The 25557-nt window shown below is 42.0% G+C and overlaps 1 protein-coding gene across 7 annotated transcripts in view; it reads right to left on the bottom strand.

Annotated features, from left to right (window-relative positions):
• NFATC1 (nuclear factor of activated T cells 1) overlaps nt 1–25557 on the bottom strand; it is a 116295-nt gene that overhangs the window by 11859 nt on the left and 78879 nt on the right. For 2 of the 7 annotated variants that reach the window (XM_075745190.1, XM_075745191.1), the window contains exon 9: nt 20933–21619. The exons of 1 other annotated variant lie outside the window; for it this stretch is intronic. In XM_075745190.1, coding sequence (XP_075601305.1) covers nt 20933–21619 — 687 coding nt within the window. Of the gene's footprint in view, nt 1–20932; nt 21620–25557 lie in introns of those variants that run through there. 4 more of the 7 variants (XM_075745194.1, XM_075745196.1, XM_075745192.1 and 1 more) reach the window with 3 other exon arrangements.

Genomic DNA, 25557 nt, shown 5'->3' with positions numbered 1-25557 from the left:
TTATTAATCTTTTTAGAAGCTTTTCCAACATTGCACATAATAAGCAATTCATCAAAGCATATTAGGTGCCACAGAAGCTGCATTCAATATAAAGGGGTCATTAAGTTTCTTGTAATTGCACATTACTGAAGCTTTTGTTAGTTCTAAATCAAATCAATGGAATGTGCACGTATGCTCTTTAATTGACTTTATGTAATAGTAGTGTGGCCCCCAGTGAGCATCTGGAATCCTCCAAAATGAGCCACCTTGCGCTGCTGGTAATAAAAAACCAGCTCATGGGCAGCTGGGCATATCGAATAAAGAAAAGAAATAATGAATGGGAAAAAAAAAGAAAGAAGCACCTTGGGTCACACAGGAGTGCCCTTTTCTTTCTAGGCAAAGAACAGCCAAGAGACTTAGCTCTTCTTCCGCTCAACCAGCCTCAAAGTCTGATGCACTTCAGCAGGAGTAACATTGGGCCTCAACACTAAAAGTGTCCTGAGATAGGTTAAAACAGGGTCTATGTGATCTTTTCCTGAGGAAAGAGGATTTTTTGTTTATTAAATGGACCTTATTTGCCCTATTATCATCACCATCATCAACACCTCTTTCCTTTTATAGCCCTTTTCATCAGCAAACCTCAAAGTGCATGCTAAACAGAAAAGATCAATGCTATTATTCACATAATCTAGCAAAGAGGGCACCAAGGCAGGGATAACACTAGGATGCTGCTGCATATACAACACATGATGTGCTTATGTGCTGCTTTGGGGGGCAACCACTGTTGGGCCACATTCCCACCTATGCTGTGGTGAAAGGCTGAGCTTTGTTTGCTAACCCCTAATTCACAGGGTTTTTCCTCAGGCAGATAAAATGATGGCCATGAGATGACTCAGTGAGTGGCCACATGCTGCTCAATGGAAGAGAAAGGCTGGGTGGGGCTAATAAAAATTTTAATATGTTTGATAAGGGAAAAGAAATCCACCTAGGGGCCTGCTGGGGGCTAGGCTGGGAAAGGTCACCCTAGCTGGGGGAAATCCTTAGGTGATGGAACACAGCTGCTAATCTTCAGCAGTGGGCACAGAAGCAGGCCTAGCTCTGGGAATCTGCACTGGTGGCTGCAAACAGCCTGCAAAAAAAGTGATGCAAGCAAATCATCATGCGATAAATTTGCTTGTGGCACGATGACCTGACCACCACCATAATGCGAGCTGTACGTAATGCCACAGGATTTTATTTTAACCACGGCAGCGTCTGCTGCTGAAGCACACTGCAGTTCAAAGAGGAATGTGCCACGGCTCCCTGGAGAAGAACATTGGCAGTGGTTAATAATACTCTTGCGTTGGTTTTGCACCACACTAACTACACTAGGTAAAGACCTTTTCATGACAAAACTTGCATTCAGTTTGGCTGGCAAGGTTTGATCCAAAGGCTGATTTAGTGGAGCCACGCTGGAGACATATCAATGCAAGCTGAGCCATGGTGGGGAAACCACCAGCTGGGCGTTATTAGGTGCTCTCCTCAGCACAGAAGATGTAGCTGTGAAAACCACCATGTCCAGACTCCTGAAGAGCTGCTGGACTTCTGTACTCCTTGGATGCTAAAACTGCCTATAGCAAGCATCTCAAATTAGAGCAGCTGGAAGAATACTCTTATTTGTACATGGTCCCAGTGTGACAGAGCTGCAAACACGGCAAAATGTCTTTTCCTCTTTTCCCCTCTCCCACATGCTGTGTTAAGCTGCAGAATGGCTCCTTAGGCTGGACTGACAGAGCAGTGTCAACAGAAAACACACCAGATACGGCTGCAAAAATTCAGTAAGAATCACAGCCGGGCTCCCAGGGAAGAAGAAACCTTCCCCCTTGCGGCTCAGTGCTTGACACAAGAGCTGTGCTGAAGCTCAGCACTCACCACCAGAGAGGAAATTTATTCTGCCCCAAGAGTGAAGCATGGCAAACCTGCGGCCAGCACTAGAGAACTAGGAAAAAGGCACTTGAGAAACACGGGCATACAACACTCATCTCTCAAGCACACTTAAGGACCTGAAATTTTATTCAAAATGTTTGCATTACACTTTCCAAACAACTACTCGCAATGTGCGACAGACTTCTTTTCTGCCTCTTTTTGAGTACTTGGACTCCAAAACTCTCGCTTCTCGATAGCTGAGAAATGATAGGGTGCTTCCACAGCCCAGGCTGTGATCTGGCAGCACATTCAAACTCCAGCAGGAATTTGGCCTGCACTTTGAGAGGTGCTCCAGGCAACAAAATGAGTGGAAGAACTTTAACAGAGTAGCTTTAAAAAATTTCTTAATGCTACAGTGAAGAAAACTGGCTGCTTACGTGAGATTCAGTCAGGTCAACTCAGCCAATTCAGATCAGGAGGTGAATGCACAGAGCCTAACACAGCGACTTTGGAAAATCCACACAACTACACATTGCTCCAGGGACAGGACAGGCAGCTCCCCGCTGCCTGGGGGGTCCAGCCAGAACATGTAGACCCTGGGACCTAGCTATGGGCATGCAGATGTACAACATCTGGCTCAATCTTCAGAAGCATTCTTGTGTCGGGACCAACCCAGCAAGGGTCAGCTCTTGCTGAAGACCCTGGGAACACAACACTTTTCAGGCTGGGGTTTTAGGGACATAAAGGACATTTCACTGATGTGATGAAAGAAAAAAAGTAAAGTACAAAAAAGGTTTTGGTGAAAGGCTGCGCAAGCTGATTGTTGTTTGCTCCATCCAACAGCCTTTCTCGTGCACCACACCTTTTGTAAAACACAGTTACATGAAACAAATTATTATCTCCAGTAGCTTCCGTCTACACACATTTCTGAAATACTTTCATTCCAAACTGTTTTGAGAGGAAACATTATAAAGAATGGAAACCTGGCAATTAACAGGATGGAAACCTCTGTTTCCATTTTACAGAATAGGGAAAAAAAAAAAAAAAGAGAATTATTAAAAAAATATCCAACATTAACTGCTAAGTAGGGAGATGAAAGATAAGCAGAGTCCAGCAACTGGGAGCACGCGTGTGCTGCATGCATTTACCTGCATTTGAACATGGTTCTGAAGGGTGGGTCAGACCCGTATTTGCCATTCTCATTCAAAAACCACATGAACACCTAGTTAGGAACTGGGTTTTGACACATGAAAATTCTATTTTCTTAAAAACTCACAAAATAAATACCTTGAAATTTTTTTTCAAAGTATGGACGAAAGGCTTTTCTGGTCAAGACACAGAGCAAATATTTACAGGTGCTGGGGAGACACCATTTCCTCCCTTTAGTCTTCAACCTAGTGTCTGCCACATAATTTTATCCATTCAATGATTTTTTTTTCCAGACATCTGCCAAGAGGAAATAACTTTGCTGTATTGGGAGTCTGGGAATCCTAGAAAACAATCTTAAATCCATAAAATAATTGAAGTGCAGTTTTACTGAGCTGTTCAGTTCGATTCTGATTTTTATTACAATGTCAACAAGAGTTTAATTTGTTTTAAAGTTTAGGTTCTTAAATCTGAGTGATATACGGTAGTTTACAGCTTGCTGGCAACAGCTACTGTGGAAAAAAAAAATGGAAAGTGCATATAAAGGCGGTTCTAAGTTTGACATTGTGAAAGCAGGGAGCAGTGCCAAGAGCAGCAAACAGCATGGCTTTCCCAATCCTGGCTGGCTTTAGGGACTGCTTGCTATTGACATCAGTCGCTATGGGATACATTTCCCTGCTCTAGCAAATCTCATCTGGAGCCTGTAATTAAAAAAGAAATGTCTCAAAGTGTAATTTCTTTCCCTAAAACATTTACAGATGTTAACTAGATTGCTGATGGTGTGAGATGTCTGTGGGCGGACATCTTCCTCCTTATCTGCTGTGTCAAAGAGGAAGATTTCTTTATTAAAATCAGTTCTAAAGGTAGTATCTTTTCCGTGTATGTCTTTGTGTATGGGGGTGGTGGTGTCTTTTTTTCTAAACCACTTGCCGAACTGAAAGGTTTGGAGGTGTTTTTCTTTATCATTTCTTCTTTTTTTCTTTTCTTTTAGAAGTCATCTCCATAGTGAGCCTGATTTAAAAGGTTTTCAAAGTGGCTAAAAATGTCTTTGCTTAGCAGATTAAGAAGTATCCTGAGCTGTAAAATTATAATAATAATAATAATAGCGGTAGTAATAATAATAATAGTAGTAGTAGTAGTGATGTAAGTTTCTTGCTCTAGTGACTTTCCACCAGTGCCTTTGGCTGGCGCACTTTGCAAAGTGCTGCTACAAGCATTTATGGGAGCTCGCCCGACAACTGGGTAAGCTGATCTGCTTTAGGCACACACCGGACACAAGAGGGGAGAGCGTAAAAAAGGGATGAGCTTTTAGAAACACACGTCCCTGGGGAGGCGAGAGGGGGTTTTCTCAGCAGGCGAGGGAGGGTACTGGCAGCCATGCCTGCCGGCGTGGGGCTGCCCACGTGCTGGCCCCAGCTCTGCCGTGGCAGCCAAGCGCTCCTCGGTTTGCATGGCCATGTCAAGCATCTCCCTGGTACCCTGCAGGAGGGGATGGCTGAAACTCTCCTTCCTGACACACGCAGCCCTGACGCAGTTGTCTGCTTGGGCCTTTCCCACCGCCAACACCCCCCTTCTGTCTTTTTTTTTTTTTTTTTTTTTTTGCAACTGGCTTTGATTGGAGCCAGAGCCTGGGGTAAATCAGAGGAATTTCTAGATTTTTCTGAACGCTGCGAGCTCTCGCTGTTTTCCGGTACCTACTTCCTGCCATATCTAAAATAACAGCAGCTGCAGGGCCCTGATAGAGAAGAGCTCCAGGGGACAAATTCTCACAAATGGGGTGGGAAAGAAAAAAAAAAGGCAAAAAAAAAAAAAAGAGGCAGTTATTAGGGAGCCGATAACACACAGAGCCAGCATCAGATTCATTGTTGGAGTTGATAGCACCATAGGCTGTGGATGTTGTTGTCAGAAGAAAACAAATCCTGTAAAATGGCCATGGGAATGATAAGTCTCCACGTTTGCTGGGATAACAGAGGTAGCTTTACAGCACTTGTCCTATTGTATGGAGTATCATGCCTCGATTAGCTAATGTCTCCGAGGGCCAGATAAGCGAGGATGAATGTTCTGTCCTAGAAGCTTTCATGCTTTCTCTTTGTCATGGCTATCTATGGAGAGCTGCAACTGAAAGCTTTGCACACATAAAGAAGGCTCCCTGCTTCAGAGAAAAACATTACAGAAAATGGAAAATTGTTGAAATTATCCTGTTTTCCGTGGAGAATGCATAGTGCAGTGTTGTCATTGTCTTGTTACAGACCATGCGAAATACTACAGCAACTCTAGAGACCTCCAAAATGGCACAAAGGGACCTTACATACCTGTACGACAACTACTCCAGGAGAGAAAGTTCTCTTTCTTGCTGGCATGGGGCGGGGGGGAGAAAGAAACAGGCACAGGTGCATTCACCTAAAATATACTTATTCACTATTCAATGTGCAAGAACATTGAGATCCCTTTGGCCTAGGCCTTGTAACCATCACAAATATTGCTTCAAATATAAGCACACCCAAACAACCGAAGTGAGGTTTCTTAAAACCCCGCAAGTCAGTCACACTTCATGTACAATATAGACAGTATTTCAGATTATTGTATGTACTGTTAACCTTTACATATTAATGTAATATAATCTTTTACAGTTACCTGGGGAACTATAACTGCATCAACTTCTGGGTCCTTAAATTTTCACCCAGTATTAGAGATTTTCATGCATTATTTTTTATTAACATAGGACTTTTTTTAAGATCACTAAGTGATAGATTCTCATGATTATAAGTTGGAACCCGATCCAAAAAGCACAGAAGACAACAGAAGAATTCCTATTCACTTCAAAGGACTTTGCGTCAAGTCCTTATTAAACACAGGTAGATACGTAAAGGTGGTCTACAAATGCATAAGGTACAGGTCTGATGGCTTGGCAGGAAACAATCAGTCACTGCATTGTAAAAACCCTATTTTAGTCATTATTCCATGAAGATTATTTGAAGGTTTTAATGTTGATATACAAAAAAGGCAAGTAGAGATGTTCTCTTATTTTGCCTGAATTGTGAAGCTTCTCTGATGTCAGCGGACTTACTTCCAATTCCTGCCACCCAAAGAGGACAACCACATTTCTGTGTTTACTTCAGCGTGTTGGCTTTAATGCATATGCATGCAGGTACAGTTTGATCCTAGAGCCTTACCCGCTTTCTAGGGAAGAGTGGAAAACCATACAAAGGGTTTTAGTAGCATGTGTTTTTTCCTTTCTAGATTCTAAAAAATTTCTCTAGGCCTAAAAATCCTTGCTTTGCTTGAGCACACAGTTCAGCTGCCAATTTTTAATTGTCAAAACAAGACGAAGTTAAGCTACTTGGTTCTTCTCATCCCCAAAAGAGGCTCCTTAAAATACGAATCATCTTTGGTTCATGTTCAGGTAATAACAACTAGAATTACACAAAGTTGCCAAGTTTAGACAGACTAGACAATATTCTAGCCTAAACTCATAAAACCTAAACTAGTTAAAACATGGGGTTTTTTACAAAAAAATCACCCTTGACAATATAAAGAAAATGAATTTGTATTTCCGCAAAAGTAGAAGTAGTTAGAAAATATGAGGTATTGCCTAATCCTATTTTAAGCACTGTTATGGCTGTGCTGTATTACATATGCTTATAGAGTAGTACATTTATGGTAAACTGGTTAAGGAATTTGGGAGTACGATTAATGAACTTTCCTCTCAACTAGACTAGATCAGATCGCAGAAGGAGATCAACTTGTCACAATTCTCAGCTTTTGTTCAAGAAAGGCGAGCATAGTGAAGGTCAGAGACAGACTAAAGAGCAGCACTGCAATTATTTACTGACATGAGACTGGAAAGAATATCACATAGCTACATGGAGCACAACTTGGACTTTAGACACATAGGAAAGAATGGTTCATTTTATGCCACTAGCCATAGCCAAGGATTAAGATATTTTGGAAAAGCCCTATTATTTCTCATTCTGCAAACCAGGATTTCATTACTGGTAAATCATGAAATTTATTAAATCCATTCATACAAATTAATTTCCTTTCCTGATTTCTATTGGCATGTGAGATACAGATACATAATATAAATAAAAGTCTATAAAGGAAAAGAAAAAGATACACAGAAATGTCTGTTCGTTCTTAAAAGTGGGGTAATCTCAAGTAAGGATGTAGCTAGAAGAACCGTCCCTGCAGCTAGTACATTCATTCTTAAATAAATGGGTTTAGGGTCTGAACAGGTAGAAATCAGTGCAGCTGCACTACATCTAGATGTATCTATGCTGACTTACTCTAGTTTTCTCTGTCAAGAATAACCAAAGGTAAGTTCTTCCACCCTAAGATTTTCATTTTGCAGCAGCAGTGTAAAATCTAGATGTCTTTTCCAGGTTATCAGAAATATTCCTACTTAGACATCTTAAAGAAGAATTCTTGCAATCATTTTAGTGTGTCAAGGTGTGGGGTTTTCCCCCTGCAGTGGTGCTTCCCCTCAATGAAAGTTTGTCATATGAAATTTAAATCTGTCTTCAGACAACTTTCTGAACACTGACATTTTTCAGAAAATAGGCACAGGGAGGCGGTGGCCCACATTGCTCAGGGGACCATGCACAACAAAAAGCCTTGTTTGGTGTCACAAGCATCTGCCAGCTCCTCCTTGAAACAAGGACTTAACTGACAGAAGAGAAATTACGTTGGTCGTTGCAGAAATCTAGATTTCATCATCAGAGAAACCATAAATACAGCCACTGAAACATCAGGTATGCAGCTGGCTGATCTCTAGCTGGCTGACCAAACGTTTTTAGGGTCACAACTCCTATGATCAGACATAGGCAGTCCTGTCTTCTACCACCTTCCTGACTAAAATAAAAAAAGACAGTAAGTTCACCTCAAATTTCAAAAGCAGATTTTTTTCTGAATAGTCACCTAACAACCAAAGAAATGGTCCATCCCTTTGTAGATTTCTCGGAAGGAAATCTGGCATCTCTACCAAAAATCTGCTCACTTTTCATACTCTCCTCTGTGCTGAATGCTTGAATTTGAAATATTCTTTATAATAATAAAGTCTACCCCACTGTTAACTAATTGTACTGTTACACAAGGGCAGGCCCTGCTCCAGCAAACTAGTTCATTGGGGCAGAAGGTGCAGCTTGTGTGCAGCAGCCAGCAGGACAGAGACTCTGGTACTAGATCTTAACAATCAACAAAAAACTGGATCATACAGGAACATTTGCATTTTTTTGCTTCTCTGGTTTAAGATGGTGATATTCCCCATAACAAAATTCAGTGGTAGGGAAGGGTTTAGAGAGCAGTTTTCTCTTTTAGTTGAGCAGATTTATTTTTTTTTAAAAAAGTATCATCTGAGCGATTTTTGCCTGGAAACACTTACAAATTTCTGATGAGACACCATTCAGTCCATGTGCTTTTCCCAAATTAATATTAAATATAGCTTTGGAAACTTCAGCAGATGTTCTAATTTTTTCTAGTTCATTTTTTTTTATTTTGCGCACTACTACTCTGCTTTTATTTAAATAGCTGACTCTAATTGATTCTTTAATACAGTGATTCATAATGTGTTGTGAATCTTCTGTTAATTTACTTGCAACTCTGTTATTATTTCCTCTGATTTAACACATCCTGTTTTAGAACATCCATCGAAGTTGATGGAAAAAATTTTCATGGCATTTGGATCGTATCCTAAATGTAATTTGAATGTCATCTTTCGAAAGTTGCAAAGTAAGGGGATTTCCTGTTTTATTCTTCAATCGCATAACCTTAAAAACGAACTTTTACAAATCCTCCTCTGCCTTGTCAAAGGCTGATCGCTTCTGCTCCTTCTAGCAGTATTTTTTCTGGGTAATTCCTAATTGGGGAAGAGCTAATGGATAATATTTTCTGGTTTTTTTCCTTATTTTTATTGAGTGCCCTGTTACACTGCAACAGAAGTCTTAAAACTGATATAAGAATTTCTCAGTAAGTTCAGGTGATGTGACTGTATTTACTCAAAGAGCACTTCCCACCCCCTTCTTTTCTACCATATTTCTGAGGTTTTTTGGGGGGTCCCTACAAGAGCTCTCTCCACCCAGTGTTAGCACTGAAGCCCTTTCCTCGCTCCTTAGAATATGTGGCGATAGAGCACGGCAATAACTTTCAGGGTTATTTGAGGGTCCTGCCCCAGTGGAGCGGGGCCACGGAAACCTCCTACCTCCACACAGAGGTGCAGCCTTCTTATTGCAGATCAACACAGACAAACAGATGGGCTCCCCTGACTTGAGCTTACTGCTCAGATGATACACTCTCTCCTCAGATATATGTAAGTTTAACAAGCACATTGCTCATTTCATCATCTCCTCTCACTTTTCTCTATATTTAAATTATTTTGGGCCAAAGTGAGGTATTCTTTAGATACACTTTTCCATGGCAGTCAAATCCTGGGCTATTACTACTCATTTGTACCATTTCGGTTTCAGACAAACTCCTCTCTCTCACACCCACACTCACCCTTTCCTCTCTTCTTCCAAAATTCATCTTTGCTCATCTTTTTTTTTATGAGGATGTTATATTTAACCTTCCTCTCATTTCTCTTTTTCTCAAGCCTTCTTTGACTCTAATTACACCACCAGGTAGTTTCACAGCCATACTCTAAGTCTGAAAATTTAAAATGCTTGCTAACAGTGCTACAGCATCATGAGAAAGCTTCTACTTTTCAGTATGCTTCCCAAATAGAACAAATGTATATACACACATGCACTTGCTTGCACTTGTCACAAAGGGCTCCGATCCCCCAGTTGTGCTGAATCCTTGCCAGGGAGCAGCCCCACACAGAGCCCCTACTTCGAATAGGGGTCCTGGAGTCCTGTCACACAGATCTGACTCTGCCAACAAGTATGCACCAACTCAACTGAGGGTTGCAGCTATCTCTGGACTTGTAAACTAGCTACTAAAATAGTGCAAGAAGATGCTTTCACATTAGCATGTCCTTCCGGCAAACCTTTCCTTGACTTCAGCGCTGCCGGTTCCTCTTTAGGACTTTAGTTTACCATTGAAATAGGGTGAAACATCTGGGATATTGGATTGCAAAAAGGTAAAAGTCTAAACCTTCTGCAAAGGAGATGAGATGGTCACCTTTATCTCTACAATTCTGGCTGTATGCTGAATAGGGCAGAAACCCGCAGTTTGCCTGGCAACAACGGAGGTTTGCAGGTTCCTTCCAAGTGGTGATCTGACACTGTACATTCAATTGCGAGTCTATGGTTTAAACAGACTGTGGTAGCGCTTGTCTGGCCTGTAAAGGTCCAGCCTGAGTTACTGGAAACAGTGGGAGAAATCCTGGAAAGTTCTCTGAAGCTGCCATTGCTGCCATGTTTGTCCGCTGACGCAAAAAGTGTAGTCTCCCTGTGGTTGATGGCACTTTCTGCCCTGGAATCAGTTTTGCTTCTTTTCCTTTTGCAATGAGGTCTTTCCCCATCTTAACATACTCTCTATGTGAAAGAAAAAATAAGCAAAAATCCCTGGTTTTTGAGAATTCAGGGACTGGAGTAGAGCAGCCATCTCCATTGCTGGAGGCCCTTCCAAGGGCTCCCTTTCAAAGAGACTTATGCCGTGCCTGGGTGAGGTACATCTAGCCAGAGCTTGGACTCATTATATCTTTCTGTGAAACCTGAATTTGTGTTGCATCAATTCTAGCAACTTCAGGAAGTTCCAGCCTTTGACTGCTAGGGCCCAAGGGACAGCTCTGTATCGTCTCCCGCAACAGTTAGCAGTTAATGAGTCAGGGAAATTTCTCAGAAGAAAGAAAACAAACAAGAGCGTGTGTAATTGAAAAAAATCAGGACCAGTTTCTCTGCTAACCTCTTTCTATATGACAATTTCACACATAGCCATTTTAGATTGAGAACATTTGAACCTCCCATTACTACTGACTGAAAGACATATTACTATAAGGAGAAGCTGCCTGGAGCAGTTGTTAATGGCTCGTGCAGATGCTCTGAGGTGAAAGCCCTCAAGTGAATAGCTGAGTCCAAGCGCAGCCTGGAGCATGGGGGAACACAGAGTTATGACACGGGAAAAAAAAGCCAAAAGCGAAGAGATCATCTTTACCAGCTGCTACAGTCTTCCAAAAGAATAGCTGGATAGCAAAAGCTCAGATGCTCGAGAAACATTCAGCAGCAGTGACAACTGCAGCTCAGAGGCATGCAGCAGCATGAAGCCAGATTTCAGAGCTGCCACAGGCATTTCAGCTCAGAAACTAACTGCGCACAATAGAAGGTCCACAGGATGGGCTTATCCACCTGACCTCATGTTTCTAAAAGGTTTTACTCAACAGGCACCTGCAGGATTTTCAGAGAAGTTAGTCATGAGTAGAAAAGACATCACTCTCGCCCACCATAACTTCAAAGAAGCAAAAGTATTAGTATACTAAGTCTTATAGCTCATTACATATATGTCTGTGTATATGCACACACATATATATGCACACACATACTTTATGTGTGTATGGATTTGCATATACAGGATAGAAATAAAAGTTAAAATAAATATTCTTCAGTTTTGAATTTTTGGAGGCTTCTCTTCTGACCCAAAATAGCATTTTTTCTACTCCTTAAGTAATTTGCAGAAGATTTTGCTTATGAGGTGGAAATGAAACACCTATTTTCCCTGAAGCACTAGAAAAAGAACTGATTGATGATGCCAGGGTATCAAAATTGATTCGTGATACCTACTTCAATACCTATTCTGCAATCCCAAAGATATCACAAGAGTTATGAAATGGAACAAATCTTCAACGCTGGCTCCCACAGAAATCTAACACCAAGAGCAATCTGGACAGCACAGACATGAAGAGTCAAATCTTGTCTTCTGCATTCTCATATGGCTGCAGAAAGGCCAAAATTAAGTAGAAAAATCATGCTTTAGTTGTGCGAAGGCAAGGGAAGTGAGGAATGCTCTTGTGCATACATGACACTTGGATAACATGAGCTATAACTACGTAAGTATCAAAGAATTTAATCCACTAATTATGGACTTTGATAGCCTGTAGCATTGCTTTTCAAGACTGTTCAAGTGCTCATATTGCAATTCATGGGCTCAGGGACAATACAGTTTGGGAATTTCAACAACACATTTGCAGCACCATCTCACTTTGTTTTCCGATATTTGTCTTGCAGTAGACTTCAAAGTGTGCAAAACGTAGAAGACCTACTTACAAAGCAAAGCCTGTAAAGCAGGCAGAGGGCTGGTCCACTGGTTTGCAGACAAACCCAGCCAGGCTGGCCAGCGAAGAACAGGACCATGGTTTTCGTACTATATTTCTTACCGATTGTCTCCAGGTATTTTCAACGTCCAGACTTTGCAGGCTTCCTCAGTGACAGAGGAGGAGGGGAACATTTTGAGGGTCTGCTTTTTTTCATAAGCTTCCTCTGAGCCCAGAGATAAGCCTGTTGTGGAAAGCCTGTGTCCCCTTTGGTTGCAATCAGCATCAGCTACTTGGGAAGAGGAAAGACCAGGAGCCAGGTTATCAAGCAGCCCGCTCTCGACAGTGATGGTCAAGCCGCTATCAGGCCCATGAGCGAGCCCCCTGGTTGTTTGGCAGACACAGATGAAACAATCAACTGTGCCATGCAGAAATCTGCTAGAAAAGACTCCCTCTCTGCCTGTCTATCAGTGACCAGATTTCAATGAATGCAGCTATTATGCATTTTAACTACCAGCCATACACTTGGTCCTGTTCCCAATGAACCCAAAGGGAACGATGGTGTTATTGACTTAAGTGGGAGCAGAGGCAGGCCCTTCACTGCTCTGCGATCTAGCAACACTACAGCTTGCTAGCGCTTAGCCAAGAGCGCCGTACGTGAAGTCAGGGAGTTTACTCATGAGAGCGCTTCCTCTGACACGTATGTGTTTGCTGGGCTGAGCTGGCGGTTTGCTTTAGCCCAGCTATGCTGAGATGCGGCAGGGGTCTGCGTGATACTCTGCTCCCTGGAGAAGAGGGGTTTTCTACAACTTCCCCAGAAGTGTTTTGCCAGGATGGGTTCAGGATACGAGAGCAGGGAGGCCATACATGAGCCACGAGGCCACACCTGACCAGCTAACACAGCACAGCTCAGCAAAAACATTTCAAACAAACAACATATTCCTAAAATGAATCGCATTGGAACAAAGCTTTCTCATGAAGCTTGTGCTTCTGCAAGCCACATATTTTCCTTGGCACTCCTCCAGGCTTAAGAGCAGATGTAAATGTTACCAAGGCTCAGATACAGCAACTTCTTCTCCCCCAATCGCCAAGGAAAACTTACAGAAAATAACCCCTTTACCATTTGAAACAGCAATGCCAACAGCCATTACTATGGAAATAGCAGAATGAATCAGGCATGGGAGTGAGAAGCGACTTCTTCCCCAGCTAATTGGACAGCCACTAGCAGGGCTGCAGCGTGAAGCTGGCTCTTAGCTGAAAAGAGGGGGTGCAACTCAGCTTCAGCTGAACACTTAATGACCCAAAATGTTTAACGCAAAGGTGCGCGTGCAGATGCACATCAAGCAAATGCTGGGTTTTCAACACTAAAAATACTCTTGAGTACCAAAACATTGCAAAACACTGCCTGCTGATTTCTGCCGCTTTCCCATCACTTGGCCAGCCTCCTGCTCCCTCCACCGGTGTCTGCCATCACTGAATGAGGGTGGAGGGACTCAGGACTTCTCTGAAGGGACTGGACACTTCCTTGAAAGCCTAAGACTCAAGGACCTCCCTGGGAATCTAAGTGCTGATGTTAGAAGAAAGCAAAGTGTGCTGCTAGATTTCACAGCATACTGCAGCTAAGAGGTAGGCAGGTCTGCTCTGTGGGCAACTGCACACCTGGGACTGGAGAAAACCAGGAGTGACACCTAGTCTGGTCAGCTGCTCTTCTGGAGGCTTTCTTTTGGTGGGCCTCCAGGAAAACCCAATTCAGCAAACCCGCTAGAAACAGCAAAACCCGATCCCGTGGGTGTGCGGTTTCGTGTAACAGGATACCCCTCAAATCCAGACGTGCAAGTCCACCAAAGGTCTGACTCGAACGCATGACTTCAGTCCTCCCTTACTCATCGTGTACAACCCAAGCCCCAAATGTTAACGACTCAGCATGTTTTATCACAGTAGCATGTACACTTTCAATCATCATTAGAGACGAGGAGGGTCTAGGCTCAGGCACCATGCCAGATTAAGTAAAACTTTCCATGAGGAAAGCTATTTGTTTCCCCCAGAGCTGTGAGGTTGGCCAAGAGGGAGGGAGGGAAAAGCTTGCCCAAGCCAGACCAAAGTGTAGACAGTGTTACTGGACTTTGCAGACTACCTGCGCATTGTTCTAATGACATCTGGACTACTGGAAATCACCGAGTGCACTCAGGAGTTTTCAGAGGCATAACTGTGGCAGCAGCAGACTAAACTTAATGCCTCAAGAGCCAATTGCTTTAATCATGAAGCTGAGATGTATGAAAAAGGATACATTTCAGCAAAAGGATAATTCTGTCTGCTATGGTTCCTGTTCAAATAAACTATATCACCAAACCACGTGCATTTGAAGAATATAGAGGAGTGAAAAAAAGAACATATGGTTTAGAGGCAAAAAACTTTCATATATGCTGTATAGGAGATATATGGACTTGTCAGACATCTAACAGTTCAACACTGTAAGCAATTCATGGGAATGACATTAGCAATAGCTCATATTACATCCAGGAGTTACAGCTTTTACTGCAAAAGTTATTTTTAAAAGAGCCATGTTTAAAATGAAATGGCTGGCAGGGCTGCAGCTTTCGGTAACACTTTACCTGTGGTTTTGCCACTTTTACATACTTATTGGGGGCTTAATGCTCCCAATTTACCTTTTCAGAGTAAAATAAAAGTTGCAATGAGTGCATTCATTGGTATGGTGCTATAAAACTCACAGCTGTGCAAAGACAATCACAAGAACAAAAGCCTCCTTGTTTCAGAAAAGATGATGATGTGGTTCTGATACTTTCTGTTAGCCACATATCTAAACATCAGATACCTTCATTTATGGCCTATGTATTTTCATCCTACTACACAAAGATTTATAGATGTGATCAAGTCAAGATCAGGATAGAGACCTTTATGAAAGTGTCCGTGTGGAGAGGAGGAGGCTGAATTAATATACAAAACTTCAGAGAGGAGATCTGTCTTTCAGATATTGTTATTCCAGTTCTGGCTCCTACACAGGACTTGGGGTGTTCTGGAAAACGTTTTTTTCAATGGTGGGTGGAACCCTGGCCCCACTGCTGGCAATGGGAGCATGCCGCCGATTTCAACGTGGCTGGGACTGCTTCTCAAAAGTCGAGATTAGAACCCAGGCAAAGCTTGAAGAATCCAAAGATCTTCTTCAGCTTCAGTACTAAAGCATACCTTGATTAAAGAATCCTCCAGGATGCTGCTCTGCTTTCAATTAAAAACTCCTTTTGTAAAGTTCTGTGCCTTAATATAACAAATGGGATCACAGCAACTACAATACACCTTGAAATCTGCTGAGAACATGTGTCATGCATTTTTTCCTGTTGGTACCAATGTGCTTCCCCCTTGCTTTTTCAAAATAGCTTAATTTTAATCTGAATGAAAATTACTTTCTTTGATGTTTCTAACAGCGGGAAATAATTTCAAAACTGAGTGTCATTCTGCTGGAGGTAGAAAATGTAACAGCTTGTGGGAGTGCCAGTTACAACCTGAAAAATGTTTCTTGGCATTAGTATGCCTAATTGGACTTTCTCCATCCTGGTGAAATAAAAGATTTGGAGCTCAGTTCTGTGTTCCACACAGGCTACACTAGGTCCAGGAAAGGGAAATGGGGATACGGAAGGTGATTTCAAGTCACCTTTAGCATCTCCTGTTGTGATCCTGGCCAGTCCCCAGCTGCCTGAACATCCTGAAAGCTGTGTGAACTTACACTCCACTGCCTCTGGATCACGGTTTCTTCTACCACTACGAAAAGCAGTTAAAATTTGGAAAAATTATCTGAGCTACCCTGGTCAACAGAAAAGAAGCATGGTTAGTTCAAGAGCAGTCTGGCACAGCTTTCGGGCCAAGTCCTAGTTAGAGGGCTAGAGAGAGGAGCACATTCAAAAGTGAGATATAAATTAGGTAGATTTTTGCATCTCCTTGAGAGAACGACTGGTTCAAGTGACCAGGAAGAGTTCTCATCAGCTTGTAGCTTCCCCAAACTGACCATCTCTTTGGGCAATGCTAATTCCACTTCACACCTCAAAGGGCTGTACAGAACATTAGACTCATCGATGCCCAAATAAAATGCCTTCTCTTAAAAGCAATTACTGCATGGACTTGTCTCTCAAGCCTGCCTAAGGATTTTCCATGAGCTCCACCACCCTAGCACCTCACACTTCTCCCAGGTTAGATCTGAAAAGGGAATGTCATATAACCTTCACTGTCCAGGGCAGCACAGGCACAAGGAGCCAGCGTTAGCCCTGGCGTGCTCTGCCAGGGTGCCCGTGGTTGCTGCAAGAGCTTCTGGCAGGGAAGAAGCTCCCTCTCCTGCTGCAAAGGACCATGGGCTCCTGCAGAGATCCAAACCCAGGCATAAATGTCACATTTCAACGGCTTTTAATCAAGTCTTGCTGTGAAAGCAGGAAAGGGAGTCAGCCATAATCTTTGTTAGGAGGTTGAACTCAGAATTATTTTAAATGAGTGCTGGTATACAAGCCAGATACCTTTCAATATCAAGAGCATAACCATAATATATCAAGTATCACTTTACGGGGTGAGTTTTAAATATGTTCTATGTGTTGAATCATATATTCACATACTGAAATAGACAGCACATTTAATGAGTAGCCCAGGTGGCTACTGTAGATTTTGATTTGAAACAAGATTGCCAAGAGCAAAACTTATTTGCCAAAATGGAAGTCTCTTCAGGTGCTCCCTTTATATCACTTCGGCTGCCCACCATTACCGAAGCAGAAAAATGTCATGTACAGGATATATATTTATATAAAGTCACTGACTGGTTTTTTCCATCTATACTCTGCAGTATAGATGGTCTATATTTGGAGATACTCCAGACCAAAAGGAATGAATTTGCTTTGATCCCATAAGCTGAAACCAAAAACATTCTGTTTATACCTGGTCCAAGATTGCTATACATATATTAGATATATAAATCAAACCTCCCCAAAGTGGTAAATAAGCAACCAAAATTTTACCAAACATTATCTGGCATAACCAGTTAGATATTTTATTTGTCTGGTAGTCCCATAAGTATGTTAGATGTCTGCCTCACACTTCATAACTACTTTCAGGTAAAACTGGAGGTATTAAAGAGCTACACGACACCATGAAGATACACTTTTTTAATGGAGTGATGCTTTGAGAATTTCATTTTTAATGTCATTAAAATATTTCATTACTTTTAAATTACTTTAGGGATGAGGGAAAGAGTTGGTATACTTAGAGTGGCAAGCAAGGAAAGCAGTCAAGTACATCTGACCTCTCTCTGGTTTCATATTGTTCACAGGTGCAAAGATTAAAAAAAAACTGGAAAAAAAGTTTAAATCATGCTATATGAAGGGATCTGAACTGAATCAGTGAGACAAGAAATTATAAAGAGGTACAGCAGCAATCTATTATTTAAAAAAGAGTAACTGTCCTTACTCATGGGTATGATTTGATATTTTGGTTTTCAGAATATGGTCATAAAGCACAGATATCCCACCCACTCCTCCATCAAGGAAAAAATTTAAAGATGGATATGATACTAACAAGAAACAATGGTGATGGCTTAAAAGCTCCTATACCAAAAAAAAAAAATCAAGCACATGAAAAATGAGTTGCTCCTATTTGGTATGAGCTACTCAGCAAAATCCATTGTCCCTTATTCCACAGTTATGGCCAGAGGTCTGAATGAAGCGGCACCAGGCACAAAGGCATTGTGCATGTGGAGTGCTTGGCCTTTTCAGTGCAGATCTCAGTGAACAGCACCGAGCAGGACACCAGGAGCAATTACTGGTGGTTTCCAGGCAGTCACCGTAGTGGCCACACTGCCCTTTGAGACTGTGTGAGGCAGCCCAGATGTCATCCTTCCATAGCTAATAGGTGAGCACGAGAAGGGGATTTTTTACTGAAACAGGATGCGTTGATTAGATAGTTGCTGGGGAGGATAAGATGACATCAGATGTGGCATCAAGTCACGCTTACTCTGGCCTATGGGTGGGCTGCTGCCACCCAGAGCGGTCCCGCTGCACTCCCTGACCTGCAGCAACAGGCTTCCTGCCCCTCTCGTGGGCTGGACCCAGCTATTGGAGCCAGGCGATGTGGTTCCATGAGCTGACCCAGAGGAAAACTACGTGGGTTTTGCTGGTTTGGCAGGTTAATTTTCCATTAGCCTGCTCTGCCACTCCATAATCAATTGATATGACTCAAAGGACGCAGCAAGACCATGTGGCTAAGGGCAAAATGGATCGAGGCTACCCTTTCCATGGGAGCCTGCAGTTACATCAGATTAAATGTCATGTGAAACCAATCTCTGCACTCATGGTGGTAAGGTTGCCTCCATGAAATGCATATAGCATAGATCTAAACAGGCTTCCAGCCTGACTCACAGCTTCATGCTCCTGTGCTGTGTCTGAGGCATGCTGGGGCTCTGCATGAATTGAACAGAGGGTCTTGGCCAACACAAGTCCCACAAGACATGCTTCCTGCCTTTAGCCCCTCTGACACGTTTTTTCACTTGACTGCCCAAATACTGAGACAAATAAGAAGACAGTAGTAGTCCACTCCTGGTTTCTACAAGGGCTTCATTTTGTCAAAGCAAAACATAGAGTGGATGACCTTTTCTTCAGGCAGCGAGATAAGGCATAGAGAGGAAAGGGCAGCTCATGTGGGTTACACTCCATCAGTGGGACGCCTAAGAAAAACCTAAATATCAGTGTAGACATCAAAAAGGGATTCCTTCTGGTTATCATTTCTGATTACCACCCTTAGGGGGAACTGGTGGTGTTTAATTTTTTTGGAACAACATAAGTTAATTTTTTTTCTATTATATACTGTTACCATTACTGTTATGTCTATGAATTCTTTCTTGGTCTATAGTTCTTGTGGTCAGCCACAGAACGATTTTGATAGCCTGCTGGATGCCAAAGAGAAGCATATCTGGATTTGGCTAGCTGAAAAGATCTTCAAAGTCAACTTTAAGTATCAGTGCAGATGTACATGGTGGCTTCTACAATTACTTCTGATTATCTGTCAGAGGACTGGTGTGTTTGTGTGTCCAGAAGAGGGGATGGAGGAGAGATGGGGGGGTAAAGGCTAAACCATTTATGCTTTGTCAGAGAGAATGAGCATTGCTGAAAAAAACCTAAAATCTCTATCAGACCACATGGTAGCAAATTCCTCTGTTCCTCCAGGGGAACCCTGAAGTAGACACGGCTGAAGAGCCTCACCCTTCATCCCTGAGCTACAGTCCCATCTCTCCAGCAGAGACCAGCCAAAGGCAGCTTTCATAGTGCTGTCAGAGAAGTGGTTGCTGGATTTTGGAGACGTAAGGCAGAAAGACTGCCCATTTCTTGTGCTTTTCTAGAAAGACAGCTATAGACTAGGTTTAGATTTTATCTGTATTCTCTTCCTTCCATACATAACTTCTGGTTTCTCTCAAAACCAAAATTTGGGCATAGCTTTTTGTTCTGGTTTGTGTACATTTCTTGTTTGGTTTGTTGAAATCTTGTTCCTTACAGCATAGATGTGTGGTAAAAATGCATGTTATATGAAGAAAACCAAAAGATGTGTTGTGCAGAACTTCAGTGAACTGAACTCCTAATTAGGAAAAATTCCTTAGACCTGTCTATCATGTAGCCAATAATAACTTCTGTTAAGAAAAATAATTTCCCTGGAGTTGAAAAGCAAAAGGCTGCTACTCAAGCTCCAAAACATTCATTTGTAATCCTAATTCAGTGAGTATCATGCTGTTTAAAATAGAATAACTAAATGTCTTTTTTTAAAAAACAGTGCAATGAACTGTCTTTAAATTCTCCCTGAAAGACAATCACATTCAGATGTTCCTTGGCACCATTTAGTTTCAGTGCAGCCATTTCAAAGGCATTTCTTCTTCAAATAGCATGGTATGTTATATAAAGTTATGCGGCTATTGGAAGGGAACTCACGTACTGAATTAAGGTGAGGGTCCAGAATACTACTGGGATACTTAGCAGCAAGTGCTAAATCACAGTTCAGTGAGGTCACATAATCAAATTCCAGATTATCCCTTTTATTACATTCGACTAATAAATCTTTGGAAACTAGAGTCTGACAAGTTCATCACAGCATTTTAACTTTTCAGTGGTGCGTGTAGAATACATATACATATAGAATCTTACAAAAGAAAAAAAAACCCCATCAGCAAGTCCACAATAAGAATGGAAGAAAAAGTAGTCTTAATGTCAGATGCCGTCAGACTGAAAAGTTACACTGAAAGATCTACCTCCATTTTTAATTTGAACCTTCTCAACTGAAGTAGAGCAGTTTATCATTTAGTTCCCGTGAACAGATTTGCACATCAGAGATTTCACTGCTTTGTGGATGGGACAATGTTAAATATGTTTTCACTGCAGTTCCACAGGTCACTGGCGTGGGTATAAGCCAAGACCATACGGTTAAGATTATTGCAACATAGCTATCGGTCATGCAGCTAGCTCTATGGTAACTAACAGCATTTAATGCTTAGATAATACAGTTTCATTGTCGCAAACAAAATTAAAGAGCCCTTTCCCATATAGAGACAATCTAAGCAAAAGTCCGCACCATTCCACCAGGTTGTTAATTGAACTTTTTTCCACCAGGATTCAAAAGGAGGAGGGGGTTAAGGGAACTCACTGATATAGCAACATGGCTGAACGCAAACCTATGCTGCAGAAGACTTACCATCATCCAGGTACATCTGGTCCAATTCCTCAGGTTCTCGCTTGATCGTTACAGGAATAGGGGCCAAATTATGATTACTTTCCTCATGCAACTCTGGCAATGACAGTGGTTGGGTTGTTGGAGACTCATTTCTGTGAACCTTCGGCAGTTGCTGCTGCTGTTGACCCATTATGGATGAGTGAGTTGGACTGCAGGACTGCAAATAGGTTGGCTCTTGGGTAACAGATGGAACTGGAGAAGAGGGACTGTTGGGATAGAGTGTTTGTTGATAACCAAGGGGACAGCTACTGCTCAGATGTTGACTCACCTGCGGCTGCAGCATGATGTGAGATGATTGCTCAGGGGAGCTTGGGTGCACAACTATAGACCTTGGCACTTCCTGTATGGTGGGGACACCTCCAGTGGGCTGCTGAAGTCCGAGGTGACTGTGGCCTGGGTTGGGGATGCACTTGTAAGGAGAGGATGAAAGGTCGTGCAGCTTGGGGCTTGCGTTGGGAGAGGGTGACATCACAGCATTTCTCTGCTGACAGGAGGCAAAGCCAGCCATGAGGCACGAACCAGGATCAGGGGGCATCATGATCTGCTGGCTGTAGTATGGTTTAGAGAGAGGGCTTAAGCCTTGGTTCATTGGTCCACAGGTTTGAGCAGGCTCATAGTCATCTGTGGGTTCTGTTTTTATAATTGGAACTGTTAAAAGAAAAAAGTTTTAAATAAACATGAGTTGCGTATTGGTATGATCAAGTTGGCTTGTGGCTAGGATACCCTTTGCAAAACAAACAACGTCTTGAATAAGACTCTGTGTGTCTTTTGCCTAGTTCTCCCACCCTATAAAAAAAAATGAATGAGTCATCAGCACAAGAAAGTCACAGCTGGTTCTAATATTGAAAAGGACTATTTTCTTTGGACTCTCCTCCAGCACTAATGTGCTATAAAAATCTATTTGCAAATAGCTGTGCTTCAGTGGAAGCTTTGGACCCAAGGGCTCCATGGATTTGTAGTAATCAAAGCAAGAATTTTAACTTGGATATACTACTGCATTTCTACAGCTACTGATGGTCCATTTGATAAATGTCTGCACGTTCGGTAAACTAGAGCATGATAAGGTAGAGGTGGGGCTTTCAGAATTCGGTGAAAGTAAAATTGCAAAGATACATTACAAACTACTATGTACAAGAAGTTTTCAATTATGAGGGTATTTCTGAGAATAGGATTTGATTTATTTAGTTTTTACATGATTGTGTTTAATCTTACTAACCAGTCAATGGGTGTAAGATATTGAATAAGTTGCATCCAACTCTCAGTCATTCTAAGTTGGATCAAACTGCTAATGCCAGCTCCTAACAAACATTAACTGAGTGTCTGGCTACCAAGAAAAATTGACTCCTATTCTAGACCTCTGCTTGCTCTACCCCTTGTCCCAAAACAGACTCAAATTGAACTGTCAAGCCACGTCTCTAAGTATCACCAGCACATGGACAGAATGACTGTCTATGAGCATCAACTCAATCATGACAAAAGTAGAGCTGCTTTCTCAAATCGGAGAAGAGGTCCCTCCTCAAATCAAAGTGTCTTTTTCACATCAGCCGTCTCTCTCAAATCAGAGAGAGGTGCCATTACTGCTTCTCCTACAACATATGCAGTGCATAGGTAAAAGACACACACTTTCTCTATCAGGAAAATTGTAAATAACAGAGCCAAGCTAGTCTGTAGATGTATTTTTTCTAGCCAGATGCAACTCTAATGCATATAACAATTGAGTATGGATGCACAGTGGCATTTATCTTCTTTCCCAAAAAAGAGAGCCACGGGAACAGCCGTTGCTTGAAGGTGCTGTTGGAAATATATGGATAATATTTCAGAGTATTAGAATAACTGACCTGTTGTGGCACAAAGTTATTAATGAAAAATCTTTGCACAACTCAGCTCAGAGCATGAGTGTTGTGTGAGTGTCTCTGACAGTATTTTTATTTGCATGTGTTTTACAAACCCCCATATACATTCTCCAGCCATCTACCATGTTCATGTATGAGTCTTTTGAACCCTAAAAATGCACGTGTGTGCATGTGTACATATAAAACCTCTTTTAACACTCACAAATTTTGCTGCTGGTGAACGCACTTCACTACCCTTGTTTTACAGTCCCCTAGTCTCTTGTTAACTTTGCTCCTTTTATGTTCTTTTACATATAGATGCTTGCAACACTTGTTTCAAGATTTCTAGCACCCCTAGTAAAAACAGGTCTATATATGTAACAGATGCACAGGTGCTGCTCAAGATAAATGTGCTAAGGATAATGGACTGTCATTGGATTCCTCATAATCTTATTTTCACCTGCTTGTGTGCTGTGCACTGGCTAGCAGGGCTACTAATGCACTTGGTTGCAGAGAAGCAGATTCCAGGTTCAGTGACAGCTTTATAAAACCAATATCACACCCTTTATGAAAACGCAAGACCAAAGAAACGCACCTAGATAAACATAGCAGCTCAGATATTGTAAGAAAATACCTTTAACAAGTTCCTGAGCTAGCAAATATTCTCACATGTTTTGTATTAGGTGCACTGTACTAGCACTAACCACAGCACAGCTGGAAATATGATGGTTGTTGAACACTGATTTTTCCCAATATATCACTGTTATAGAAACACCTGTGCTAAATAATTCCAAGCTCAACCACTTGCAATTCAACTCCAATAAACCCCGGAGTTGTCTGACTTGTTATAACCTAGGGAAGGGTTATAGCCCTCGTGGCAGGCAGGCTGGAGGCTTTAAAGAAGGCAGGTTCCTGATCTCAGGCTGATTTTTCATTGAGGCTTTTCTATGTACGGCACATCTTTACTACTTGGTTTACCAGGCACTTTTTTGTCACTTCACTTTGAATTTTTTCTTTATAAAAGCAATGCCATGGGGTCTGTTTGGAGGTCTGATTAGTGGCCATGAACACTGAGAATTTGTTTTCCTATGTTGTTACACTGAAATATACCTGCCACAACCAACAGAGGATAACCACTAAGTCCTACTCTGCACTGGGCGAAGGACTGATGGGCAGAAGGACTCTAATCCAGACCTGTTAGTCCAAAAACTCTCTTGGAGATGGTGACAGCAACCAAGGACACTCCTGGCTGCCCGTAAATTCATACTTCAGAGGAAAAATAGAGACTGGTGTTAATTATAGGACCAGTCAGGGTAAGTCACAGTAGCTTGTTTGCTGATGGCAGGTCGGTAGCCAGAGAGGGAAACAAGAAGGAGAGATATGAGATTAAGTGGGACCCCTATTTTATTTAACATCTGTTTACATTGTCCCCTTGTATTGCTCTGAACTGGTACACCTGAGCATCAGTTATTTCATGTAATGGGAAACAAATAGTCTTTAAATGGACAGATACTACCTGCACTTAGGCTTAGAGGTGTCTGAACTTTTTCAACTGAATTGTCTCCATTACCTTTTTTAATGGTTTTTTTTCAACACAGTAAAAAAGTGTCCCCTTGCTAAATATCATATATTTCGTTTGTATGCTAATCTTGTCGCTAGAATAGGTATCACAGTGAAAGACAGAAAAAGTATTAGCGCTGAAATGGTGAAGGGATTTGTATCTGACTTTTCAGCGCTTTGCCATTTATATGGCCACTTAACACTGCAGAGTGAACGAATGGATCTTACCAAGCTGGGATGGCAGCCACTCACTCTCCTTTTAAAAAATGTAAATGTCTTCACAGGGTACCAGTTTGGAGAAGTAAGCTCTGTAGGATTTTTTTTTTTTTTCCGGAGAAACCACTACTAATGACCCAGATGATCTGGAATCAGACCTGCAAAGCTGAGCGTGTCAGCAGAACCGTAAGACGTTAACACTTCCCTTACTGGCTAGACCTCATCTTTTGTATTTTACATGAATAACTGTATTACTTGACTTGTGGAGGACGGATATACCTATAATTGCTACATGACACCACTTAACAGTTTATTTATGACACTCCATCCTGTATCATCTTCTCCTCAGCCTACATAACTTCAGCAAATGGAGTAACAAAGACCAAAATTCTTTGCCAATGTTTGTATTTCCAAACTCAGCTCAAACATGCTGTGGGTCTGACCTCCTGGTTGTTCTGAAAATACTTTGAATGTGTCAAAAGGTGGTGTAAATCACCTTATATTCTTTCTTTAAAAGGGCAACCATTTATTTCCACTTTGCAAAGGACTGCAGAGGGCCCAAGGCAGCAGCTGTGGGTATTTCAAGGCATACCATCCAAAACCAATGCAGGAACAGCCTGTACCTGTACTCACTGGCTTCCCACACTGTCTAGGGCGTTACTGAAACAAGTTCCAATACTTGCGTATAATAAGGCTACCAGTTCTTAACACACTGTACTCACTGTCTCACTGACTTTTGGGGGGCTGAGACCCTCAGCTGGGGTGAGCAGCTGCAACTGACTTAGAGTGGCTGAGGACACAAATCTTATGTGCCCACCTTCATCATTTTCTCTTAGGCAGGAACCCAGTGGGTTCCTCCAGAGCAGCCAGGGCTGATCACTGGTGAGCCGTGGACTAGCGTTACCGATTACCTATTGACTCATGCTCAATTACAAACCCGATTACAGCTCTTTACAGACCCGAATAGAAAATGGGGTT

Source organism: Balearica regulorum, chromosome 2 (assembly GCF_011004875.1).
Source record: "Balearica regulorum gibbericeps isolate bBalReg1 chromosome 2, bBalReg1.pri, whole genome shotgun sequence".
Lineage (NCBI taxonomy): Eukaryota > Metazoa > Chordata > Aves > Gruiformes > Gruidae > Balearica > Balearica regulorum.
The sequence above is the reverse complement of the archived record's forward strand: the minus strand, read 5'-3'. Positions and strand labels throughout refer to the sequence as shown.